Here is an 11,850-nt window from a genome sequence, read left to right on the forward strand (position 1 = left end):
CAAAAAAAAAAAAAAAAAAAAAAAAAAAAAAAAAAAAAAAAAATTGCTACTCATGCAGTTTGTCAGGACCATTTCAGAATAATGAGAACTCTCTTGCCAGCCCCTAGGGATTTTAAATGTCACCAATAGTTACGAGAAAAAGTCTCACACACTTTATCTGCTTACATTTATATTATTTCTGACATACTAGGCAAAAAGTAGGCAAAAATATATATATTAGGCAAAAAAATACTTTGAATCAGGAGCTATTTATTTTTAAGTTACCAGTACAGAAGGGAAGGCTCTCTTTCCATCAAAGTTCTCCTCCAAACCTACAATTATTGGGAACAGCAGCTCCACAGAATGGAAAAGCTACCAGCAGGCATTCAACTGAAATCAAGTCCCCTACCACACATCCCTCCTTCACTCTCGCAATCACAGCAGTTCTCATTCTCACTCGGTGAGAAAGTCAATGAAGGAACTACTAGTGTTAGGGGTGACAGAAAAAGCAGCATTCACCCAGGCAGCAATTTAAGGCAACAGATCTCCTTACCCACACTGTAAGAGCAGACCCCTTATCCTGAGGGATGCCATGAATTGCAAAGCCCTAGTCTCCCACCCGCACTGTCCCAGCAAGTTTTGAGCATGTTTGTACATGCTCTTGCCCCCCAGGTAGCAATGCTCCCGTAGTGTGTCTCAAAGTTCAGTCCCATAGATGGCCTTATAACGTAGGTACTCTTCTAAGCACTGAAGAGCATTATCATCTACCTTTGGGTCAAACTTGTTGGCCAACAGGTGATGGTTTTGAAGCATCCAGTGCAAGTCCCCAGCCCCATAAACACAGATAGCCCGCTGGTGGATTCCAGAGCAAGGGCCATAAGGAGCACCCTTATCGATGTCTCCCTCATGGCCCTGCCACTTGACCAGCCTGGCAATAGAAGTCATGTCTGAGATGTCGTACTTGGGGTGATTGGGAACAGAGCCAGGCATCCACCGTGCACGCTGAAGGGTGGCCCAGAGGTGTTCATCAGGGCTATAGGTGTCTTTTACCCATTCAATCAGTTGTTGGGATTTAGGGTTCTTCAAAACATGTTGGACAAAATCTCGGGAAGCCACAATATACGCATTCCCTGTAAACATAGTTAAATTATAAGGGGGAGGATCCTTCTTCTTGTTGGTTAGGTGTAATGTGTCTCCCACTACCTCAAAGTGATATTCCCAGCGGGTTTGTTTGTGCTTAGGAGGTACCTCTGTCTCCATGCTATTCCTCCCATTCAACATCTTGAGAGCCTGGACCATCTCGGCATTGCTCTTTAGAGGAAAGTCCGTCCCGCATGTATTCAGGAAGTATTTCCATGGCACTGAGCTCTGGAGCAAGTCTTCCATGCAGTTGAGGTCAGCTTGCACCCTAGACCAGGAGGCATAAATCACCCGAACCAGCTTACTGGCTATGAAGACATTTGGGAAGCATGAAATAATTGCTTTGACTGCCTCTTTGAAAGTTTCTGGGGACTTCTCATCCACGTGGATACAGTATATGTTCTGAGGGGCATACACAGCTCGCAGTAGCCTTTCAAAGTTTTCAATCTTCTCATGAATCACCATAGAGTACGCAATAGGGAACTCCACCTCTTCTTTGCTCAGTGGGAACTGTATGAACTTCCTTTCCGCCTTGAAGCGTTCACAGTCTCTGGTGAGGGAGAGATAGTGGGTGTCTGTAAAAGGCTCCCGCTTCTTCTTGACCTCCAGGTTATTCAGAATAGCGTGAAACACGGCTTCTGGGTCCCCTCGGGTGACCCCTGAACAGTTGATAGACCTCTTTGCTGGCAGTTTCAGGGAATTATACAAGATATTCCTACAGTACTGGCTTTGAAATTCCCTGGACTGCAGACCCAAGTGGTCAGAGCCACACTTCAACCTTAAAGAAAGTTTCAGAGCCACAGTGACCAGCAGCATATAGCAGCCCAGGGCCCACAAGTAATGCTGCTGGCAGAGTCTCTTCCATTGAACCATTGTCACGGAAGGGTAGACAGGTGGAGATTGAGCACAGGGAAGGAAGAGGAGGACACAATCCTTCGACAGAACAAAATGCCTCCAGTTACAAACTAATCATTCCCAGAAACATCAAGTTCAATTCCAAACTGATGATCACAATGGTAGGCAGGATTCTGCGTGTGGTTATTTCCCACCATTCATGGTCCTTTTCGGCTCCAGGAGCTCCTGTCTAGGACAGAACACTGAAAGCTCATCCAAGATCAACTGCAGAGGAAGAGGAGGGAAATTTTAAATGGGAACAATTATCTGAAAAATACAATTCCAAACTGATGGCAAAAAATAGTTCTTACCTGGACAAGTATCCTTAGTAAAGACCTGCCTAGAAACCCCTTACATCTGGTTCGTTGATGGAGATCTGTAACCTGACCCTACAAACTAGCCGACCACACTAAGGTCTGGATCTGGCTCCACCTCCACCCCAGGAGAAAAGAAAGAACTGAGCCCCTGCTGCCATGGAGTGTCATTAGTAAGAGCAAGTCCCCACCCACCCTTCATTCCTCATTCTTCTTCTCATGCCTTACCACCCTAGAATGTAGCTCTTCTCTGGGGTCTGGAATTTCTGATAGATCTGGAGAGAAAAATTCATAAAATTCAGACTCTTGGCATCGGTTCTAGAAACCTAAAGGTCCTTTTAAAACATTTCTTGCTTCTATTTTGGCAATTTATACAGCATTAGAAGGCTTTTCACCATATATACTGGTCAGATGTGACATCTAGCCACTTATTCAAGAATGTTCTTAAAGAAATAAAAATAACTGGATATTATCCAAAAAATGCATTGAAATCATTCAGAGTATCCATCCAAATTTAAAATATAATTGCACACAAGCTGTGTATATGCAATATTTAATGAGTACCTTTAGTGGGTGAGAAATATTTTTCTTGAGAAATATTTATTTACATTGTCCCATTTAATAACCTTCACAACCAATCTGAAATGTATTATTAAGCCTCTTTTAGAGATAGGAAAACAGAAGCTAAATAACTTGCCACATACACACATGTTTTAAGAAGCAAATCCGGGAGTCCTCTCCACTCTCTCTTCTCCCCCAGTGTTTCTGTCTACAAGCCTAATGCTTGTTCCAGCAAACTACACCTACCTTTGAAATACAATACAGGAAGTATTACAGCTCTTTCATATTTTGTTTGGACTCCCAAACAAATTTCACTGTCCGGTGAAGACCAGGAAGCCCCTTTTAAAAAATAAAGAAAGAAAGAAAGAAAGAAAGAAAGAAAAGAAAAAACATTGTACAATGAAATCCTAAGATGAATATGGGAAAAAAAGAAAAAAGAAATACAACAAAGAGTACTGAATACCAGTAAAGAAAACCAGATATTACAGAAAATAATCCCTAAAAGGAGAGGAACAAAATGTGCCACATCCTTCAAGTGATGATTATTTTCCATTGTTGTAGCTCTTTCTAAACACAAGATTGTATTCTCTTTAGTAATAGCTTTTATGGGAATCTAAGAGGAAGGAAAATGAAAAATGAAGAAAAATCTCACCTTAATAGCTTCTCTCCTGCTTAGGGATCATCTCTCCACAAGGTGTGATTCTGTTTCCAAGTGAAGACTGGCCGTTTTCCATGGCAGCAAAAGTGAACAACCATGTCTCCTGATCTTCTAACCCTCCAAAAGGTATTTTCTGACATTCATAAGATGTCCAAGGAACTGTTTCAGGCTCCTCTTTAATATCTACAAAGTAGAGAGCAGCAGGTGGCTCCATCACTCACCTTTTTACTTCCTGCTCTCAGGTAAGACAGCAAGCTCAGATAAATCATGCAGAAACATTCTCAAGTCCAAGTCATTCAGGGAGGTGAGTGAGGCAGCAAAGAATGCTGGCAATATCTGAGAAGGCAAGCGGTCTTTCAGCCAGACCAGCGCAGTTTGTACCTGTGTCATGAACTATTCATAAAAGCCTGTCAGTGCTCACGCAAGAACTTGAAAGCCTTTTTCCCTCAACAAGGAACCATAGAAACACAAAGATAGGCCCCTGCCTTCTTTTGTTTGGGAGTACAAATGTCACTCATGTTCCCTGAACATTACAGGAGGTGGGAATAAAAATACTCTTCAAGGATTTTTCTTTTGTTATTTTACTTTTCTTAAAAAAAAGAAAATCAATGAAAACCACAGTTCATTCTTCAAACGCAACTGCTCCCTCCTAGCCCCCCAACAGAAAACATCCATTTGCCTGTCTTTGGACGACTATTAATAATCTGTAGGTTGTAGAAATACCCACAGGGTTCCAGTTTGTAGAGCTTGCTCACTAACGTCTGTGAGTCTAGAGCTGTTGGCAGTCTAAGGAATGGATTACACTATGGGCTGTTGGACTTCAGTGAGAGCCCCATGGGGTGGTTTTGGCCATGTTATAGACTACAAAGTGCCTTCTTCAAAGCTGCTGACATTGCTAGCCTCTCCCTCACCCAGTCCCCAACTGCTCCTCCTAAAAAGCAACATTCCTAGCCAAATATCTGAACAGAACAAGTTTTTTGTTGTTTTTACAAAGCGTCTGACTCTGTCGCCCAGGATGGAGTGTAGTGGCGCGATCTCGGCTCAACGCAGCCTTGACCTCCTGGGCTCAAGCCATCCCCCTGCCCCAGCATTCCGAGTAGCTGGGACCACAGCACACACCACCACACAGAGATAATTTTTTAAAAATTATTTTTAGTAGAGATGAGGTCTTGCTACATTGCCCAGGCTGGTCTCAAATTCCTGGGCTCAAGAGATCCTCGCACCTCAGCCTCCCAAAGTGCTGGGATTACAGGAGCGAGCCACCATGCCCAGCCTGAAATACAGCAAATTTAATATAAAGAACTTAACTAGGTATAAAGTTAAAGTATAAAGTGTTGGGGAAGGCAGGCTCTATTAAGGTACTAGCAATTGTTGGAGGTAGCTACCACTCCTAGATTGAGGAAATTAAGGGAGGAATTGGAAATTACTAAATTGAAATTTTGGGTGGAGGGACACCAAAGAAGCTGAAACTCATAGCTCTGAAGAGTGGGGACCACTCAAGTAATGTTGAGGTCTGTGAGCTCAGAGGAGGGCCCTCTGGGCTGAGATCCAGACCTCTCAGGAGGCAAATGGTATCTCTGCTGATAGCTACTGTAAACTGAATGTAGTGCAGCTACACAAAGGAACAGCCACTGAGAGGTAAATAGGCGTTGACATGATGACGCTCACAGAAGCGGGAAGCAGATAGAAAGCAAACAGGAAATCCCTCCTCCAGCCAGCTGTCTCCCTCCAGTGCCCTTTATCGGGGGAGTTTAAGCAGAAAGGTGGTTTGCAAGAGGCATGAATAATCTCCAGCATTACAAAGTAGAGTTGAGAAAGGTGGGTTTCTTCTGAAGATAATGAGGCAATAATGGAGACGAGTGAGAGTTGCCTTCTTGGTGCATGAATTGTTTACACACATTCACCTCCAAGACTTTCAGCGCAGAGAATTTAGGTATTTTCTTTTTTGGTCCTCTCTCCACTGGCCTCTGACTGTAGATGAAGCCACAGCAAAGACAGGAAAGTCATGTAGGGTTGCCAGAGGTGCTTGAACCAGAGCAACTCCATCTTGAACAAGGGCTGGGTAAAATGAGGCTGAGACCTACTGGGCTGCATTCCCAGATGGTTAAGGCATTCTAAATCACAGGATGAGATAGAGGAGATCGGCCCAAGATACAGGTCATAACGATCTTGCTGATAAAACAGATTGCAGTAAAGAAGCTGGCTAAAACCCACCAAAACCAAGATGGTGACAAGAGTGACCTCCTGTCCTCACTGCTACAGTCCCACCAGTGCCATGACAATTTACAAATCCCATGGCAACAACAGGAAGTTACCCTATATGGTCTAAAAAGGGGAGGCATGAAAAACCCACCTCTTGTTTAACGTATCATCAAGAAATAACCATTAAAATGGGCAACCAGGGCTGGGCGCGGTGGCTCAAGCCTGTAATCCCAGCACTTTGGGAGGTCGAGACGGGCGGATCACGAGGTCAGGAGATCGAGACCATCCTGGCTAATACGGTGAAACCCCAGTCTCTACTAAAAAATACAAAAAGCTAGCCGGGCGAGGTGGCGGGTGCCTGTAGTCCCAGCTACTCGGGAGGCTGAGGCAGGAGAATGGCGTGAACCCGGGAGGCGGAGCTTGCAGTGAGCTGAGATCAGGCCACTGCACTCCAGCCTGGGCGACAGAGCGAGACTCCGTCTCAAAAAAATAAAATAATAAAATAAAATAAAATAAGCAACCAGTAGCCCCCTCAGGGATGCTATGTCTATGGAGTAGGTATTCTCTTATTCCTTTACTTTCAGAATAAACTTGCTTTCACTTTATGGACTCACCCTGAATTCTTTCTTGCACAAAACCCAAGAACTCTCTCTTGGGGTCTGGATCGGGACCCCTTTCTGGTAACAGTCATCTGCACCCCTACTTGGGCCCTGCTCCACAGGCTGTTTTCTGCAGTACTGGGATTCTCAGTGACTTTCCATTGTTGAGTGTAAAATCTCTGGGACAAGAATGATTATAGGATAAGCACTTGCTTCAGTATTCAAATCTAGAAAACCCCTCCACTTTCTTCATATCTTACTTTTCTTTGGTGACCCCCTCAAGTCTCACCTTTCCTATAAAAACTGCATTATAGAGTCTTTCAGTAAGAGAAAACACTTTGAATACTTGAGGGCTTTTGTTTGTGTATGTGTTTTTGTTTTTAGAGAGAGGGTCTCGCTGTCACCCAGGCTGGAGTGCAGTGGCAGATCATAGCTCACTGCAGCCTGAAACTCCGGGTTCAAGCCATCCTCCCACCTTAGCCTCCCAAGTAGCTGGGACTACAGGCACACACCATCATACCCGGCTAATTTTTATTTATTTTTTGTAGAGACAGGGTTTCACTGTGTTGCACAGGCTAGTCTCAAGCTCCTGGGCTTCCAAAGCGCTGGGATTACAAGTGTGAGCCACTGCGCTGGACCTAAATATTTTTGTCATTTGAGACAAGGTCTGGCTGTACAGCCCAGCCTAGAGTACAGTAACCTCTGCCTCCTGGGCTCAAGCAATCTTCCTGCCTCAGCCTCCTGAGTAGTTGTGTTTTGCTTGCTTGTTTCTTTATTGATTGATTGATTTTAGGGATGGGATTCACTGTTCCCTTGGCTGGTCTTGAACTCAGGAGCTCAGGCAATCTCCCCGCCTCAGCCTCCCAAAACGCTAGGATTACAGGCATGAGCCACCGTGCCCAGTCAAATATTTTATTTTTAAGGTAACCAAAATAAGTTGCTTATGTGTTAAATATTTGTTAATATCACATTAACACATCATGGCTCTATTTTGTTGAGATGATCTACATTACAGTAACATCAAGTACCTAGCAGTAAAACCCATTGTGGGACTCAGCCTGAAAAAGCTAGGTCTGAATCCTGGCTCTGCCGTATTCAACCTGAATGATCTGCAGCAAATTCATTCATCAATCTGTATTTTAGTGACTTCCTTTGCATAATAGAGGCTAATACTAATACTTGTTTTGTAGGACTATTAAGATTAAAGAAGATACATAAGAAGGACCAGGCAAATGTAGCCTGGTACTTGGCAGCCCCTCAGTGAAGGTTATCTTAAACAGATCCAGTGCTAGCCCACAAAGACCTATTTTACTGACAAAATAACTCAAGGTGGTTACAAGTAGCATTCCTGAGCTCTGGACCAAGCAGAAGTGTTAATGCTTATGATGTACTGAGGGAAAGGACTAAGAATTGCCCTCCATCTCTGTGCTGTATGGAGAGACCCTATTGTAAGTTGTCACCATCAGCACCTCAGGGAGAACAAGACCAGGGATGCGCTGCAGCTGACCCCAGGGAGGTACAGGAGAGGGGACAGAATGGCTGCAGAAGGGTACAGGAAGATCAGGGGTGAGGCAACCTGCAGAGATCAGGCAAGCATTCAGAAAGATGGCCAGCAGCTTCCACACCTTAATTCCATGCTAGCCCTGAAGAACATACAGGACACTTGGCAAGAGGGAGGAAGGGCGCAGTCCCCAACTGCCTGGGATCCCAGGCACATTTCAAGGCAAAAACTTAAGCCTGGTGTATGTGGCTTTTCAAAGGGTTCCTTTTATCCCTGCTAAGGACAAAAAGTACAGCCAGATGATGCTGAAAGCAAATTTATCCAAGAGCCCAGGAGTCATGAAGCTATTTAGACATCCCAAGAACGGAAAGGATGACCTTCACCTCCCTCAGTAACCAAAATATACAAGCAACATAGTATAAGTAAGTCCAACCCAGTCCTGAGTTTTCCCACAATGACTAGTACTATGATGCTGTCTTTGAAATAGCAAACTCTTCCCACACAGACTCCTCAATCTTTTTCTCCTAACCATTAATTCAGGCTTCCTGTGGGCCAATAGCTTTAACTTCATCCCTTGAGCTTTGAATGATAAATCCTTGTATGTCTGTGGGAAGGTCTAAGAGTTCCAGTCACGGGAAACAGATAAATTAAGCTAGGGTCATCAAGGTGGTGCTGACAGAAGCCAGTGGGATTTGATGTTGACCTTGATGGAGGCTCAAGGAACCCTACAGTCCCAACACCAGCATCAAAGAAGGGCCCAAGAGGTAGGATTCATCTTAAGCTGAATTTACAAATTAGCTAATGCACGCTTTTACTTATTTTGTGATGGTGGCATTTACCTTTGCCAGGCATCAGCTTGGTCTTCTCATTGACAAGAAGCTCCTTGAGGTCATGTTCTTTATCTGTTTCCATTGAGCACCTACACTGATAGGTATTAACAGAATCCCAGGGCTTCCCAGAACAAAAACTGTTGAGTATAGGGCAGGTCACAAGTACAAGGGCAGTTCCAGTGACTTACAGAGAAGAGGCTCTGACTCAGAGAAGCAATGAGAGAGGATAAACAGGAAAACCCAGTTAATGTGTCACTGATTAGGCTGGAGCTAGGGTTTGAAAAAGACTGAAGGCACTAAAGAAGATGGGGAGAAGAGAGGTAGGGTGTTTTGAGCTCCAACATTAAATTAATGTTCCAGGCAGTGAGCTCTTAACAAAGATGAAGTTATGACCTCTAGTCACAGACAAATGGTTAAAAGACCCAGTGTGATCAAACTGGTTTCTAATCAGGGTTGTAAAGTGAAGCTCAGACTGGATGCAATTTGCTGAAAGACAGAGACAGCCTGTAGATTTCTCCTTAGAGCTCTACCTCCTCTCTGCACCCAAAGCTCACACTTGCTCTAGACAGCCCTCCTGGATGCACTTCACATGGCCTGGAGTGGAAAAGAAAAGAGATTAAAGAAGAAAAGAAAAAGAAAGAGAGAGAGAGAGAGAGGAAGGAAAGGAGGAAGGAAAGAGGGAAGGGGAAGGGGAGGGGGAGGGGAAGGAGAACAGGAGGGAGAAGTGGAAGGATGGGGGAGGGGGGAAGGGGAGGGAGGGGGAGGGGAGAGGGGGGAGGGAGAGGGGGAGGGAGAGGGGGGAGGGAGAGGGAGGAGAGGGGGAGGGGAAGGGAGGGAGATGGGAGAGCGATGGGGATGGAGAAGGGGAGAGAGAAGGGGAGAGAGAAGTGGGCGAGAGATGGGGAAGAGTGGGAGGGAGAAGGTGAGGAGAGGGGAGTGAGAAGGGGAGGAGATGGGGAAGGATGAGGGAGAGGGAAAGGATGGGGAGGGATGGGGAGGGAGATGGGGAGGGGATGGGGGAGGGAGAGGATGGGAGGGGAGGGGGTAGGTAAAGAGGAGGGTGGGAGGGGACGGGGAGGGAAGAGGAGGGATGGGAGGGGAGGGGGTCGGAGCATAGGGGACGGGGGCAGGGAGACGCGGGAGGGGGAGGGGGGACGCGTGGGGGGAGGGGGGCGGGAAAGCGGGGGAGGAGGGGGAGAAGCGGGGGAGGGAGGGGGAGCAACGGGGGAAGGGACAGGGGGGCGAGGGGGAGAAAAAGCAGGAAGAGACCCGGGAGGGAAGAAGTAAGAGAGTAAGGACGGAGGGACGAGGGAGGAGGGAGCGAGGGAGGAGGGAGCGAGGGAGGAGGGAGCGAGGGAGGAGGGAGCGAGGGAAGGAGGGAGCGAGGGAAGGAGGAAGCGAGGGAAGGAGGAAGCGAGGGAAGGAGGGAGGAGGGGAGAGAGGGAAGGAGAGAGAGAGGGAAGGAGGGAAGGAGGGAGGGAGGGAAAGAAGAGGGAAGAAAGCTACCTCACTGTCCTTGGGAAGGTCGTCTAAGTCAGAAGTTCCCCTTATCCACAGGGGATACATTGCAAGATGCCCAGTTGGATACCTGAAAGAGCAGATAGTACCAAACCCTATGTATACTGTTTTTTTCCTATACATACTGACATAGTTTGAACACGTTTCTGCCAAATTCTTGTTGAATTGCAATCCCCCACATTGGAGTTGGGGTCTGGTGGGAGATGTTTGGGTCGGGGGGTGAATCCATGATGGCTTGGCACTATCCTCTCAATAGTGAGTGAGTTCTCATTGGATCTGGTTGTTAAAAAGTGTATGGCACCTACCCCACCTCTCTACCTCCCTCTCGCTCGTTCCTGCTTTTGCCACATGATACGCAAGCTCCCGTTCTTGCCATGTTAGAAGCCTGCTCCCCCTTTGCCTTCTGCCATAAGTAAAATCTCCCTAAGACTTCCTCAGAAGCTGAGCAGATGCCGACTCCACACTTGCATAACCTGCAGAACCACGAGCCAATTAAACCTCTTTTCTTTATAAATTACCCAGTCTCTGGTATTTCTTTATAGCAATGCAAGAACAGCCTGACACATACATGTCACAAAGTTTTATAAATGATGCACAGCAAGAGATTAACAATACCTGATAAAACAATTATAACAGTATATTGTAGTAAAAGTTATGTGTGTGTAGTCTCTCCTCTCAAAACACAAATATTTTTGGATCATTGTTGACTGCAGATAACTGAAACCATGGTAAGCGAAATAGAGTAAGGGGGGACTACTGTGCTGGAATCGTGGAAATATGGCTTGTTGGTAGTGTTGGGGGTCAGAAGCTGATGTTCCAAAAATGACACCTTGACCTACTGAAAGAGCCTCAAGTTCTAACCCTCCCACCATCTCTGAAGCTGAATTTCTATTATCTGCCAAAAATCCAGGCCCACCAAGAACAACTGTTTTTTCTTCCCCTCCCTGAAGACCAAGGGTGTAACCACACCTGGACAGACATGTTCACACGGTAACGCTCAAGTTAATCTCTGTTCCCTGATCCATTCATTCTCTCTAGTAAACCCCTAAACAGAATTCTTCTTCTTCTCTCCCCTCCGATAACCTATGTTGCCAGGGTGGCATATAATCTTCAAAATCTCCTTGCAGGGCGCTAACCACTCTGTGATTCTCCCCAGGTGTGAGTTAATACCGTTTGAATGTCCCAATGAACCTGCTTTTTGTGAGCTGTGAGATGATTTTGCAGTGACCCTTCAAAGGATAGGGAGCTTTCCCTTGGCCTTCACAGTAGCTACTAGAATTAATGGATAGAAGTTCCCTAAAGTAAACTATACGCGAAAATGCAATGCTACAGAGCTGAACCTAATAGAAACCCAAACAACCTTTTTTTTTTTCCTTTGGAAACAGAGGTTTTGCTCTTGTTGCCAAGGCTGGAATGCAATGGCGTGATCTCGGCTCATGGCAATGTCTGCCTCCCAGGTTCAAGCAATTCTCCTGCCTCAGCCTCCCCAGTCGCTGGCATTACAGGCATGTGCCACCACGCCCGGGTAATTTTGTATTTTTAGTAGAGAACAGTTTTCTGCACGTGGGTCAGGCTGCTTTCGAACTCCCGACCTCAGGTGATCCACCCGCCTCAGCCTCCCAAAGTGCTGGGATTACAGCGTGAACAACCGCGC

At 45.9% G+C, this 11,850-nt stretch overlaps 2 protein-coding genes across 2 annotated transcripts in view; both read right to left on the minus strand.

The window, feature by feature from the left end:
- Positions 1-229: 229 nt before the first annotated feature.
- Positions 230-2,570, minus strand: GCNT3 (glucosaminyl (N-acetyl) transferase 3, mucin type). The gene is made up of 2 exons (XM_010374238.2): positions 2,556-2,570; positions 230-2,238 (listed from the first exon to the last, which is right to left on the minus strand). Exon 2 carries the CDS (start codon positions 1,990-1,992, stop codon positions 676-678), a length of 1,317 nt encoding a protein of 438 aa, XP_010372540.1. The 5' UTR covers positions 1,993-2,238; positions 2,556-2,570; the 3' UTR covers positions 230-675.
- The window catches only part of LOC104659656 (kinetochore scaffold 1), a 68,253-nt gene continuing 58,560 nt past the window's right edge, over positions 2,158-11,850 (minus strand). The window contains exons 15-17 of the mRNA XM_030930816.1: positions 8,688-8,799; positions 7,808-7,923; positions 2,158-2,238 (exon numbers count right to left, since the gene is read on the minus strand). Coding sequence (XP_030786676.1) covers positions 2,158-2,238; positions 7,808-7,923; positions 8,688-8,799 — 309 coding nt within the window. The remainder of the gene's footprint in view (positions 2,239-7,807; positions 7,924-8,687; positions 8,800-11,850) is intronic.

The sequence above is a fragment of the Rhinopithecus roxellana genome, chromosome 5, assembly GCF_007565055.1.
Source record: "Rhinopithecus roxellana isolate Shanxi Qingling chromosome 5, ASM756505v1, whole genome shotgun sequence".
Classification (NCBI taxonomy): domain Eukaryota; kingdom Metazoa; phylum Chordata; class Mammalia; order Primates; family Cercopithecidae; genus Rhinopithecus; species Rhinopithecus roxellana.

Excerpts from the sequence above, each read along its gene's own strand:
- GCNT3 (XM_010374238.2), bottom strand. The coding sequence starts at position 1,992 with ATGGTTCAATGGAAGAGACTCTGCCAGCAGCATTACTTGTGGGCCCTG.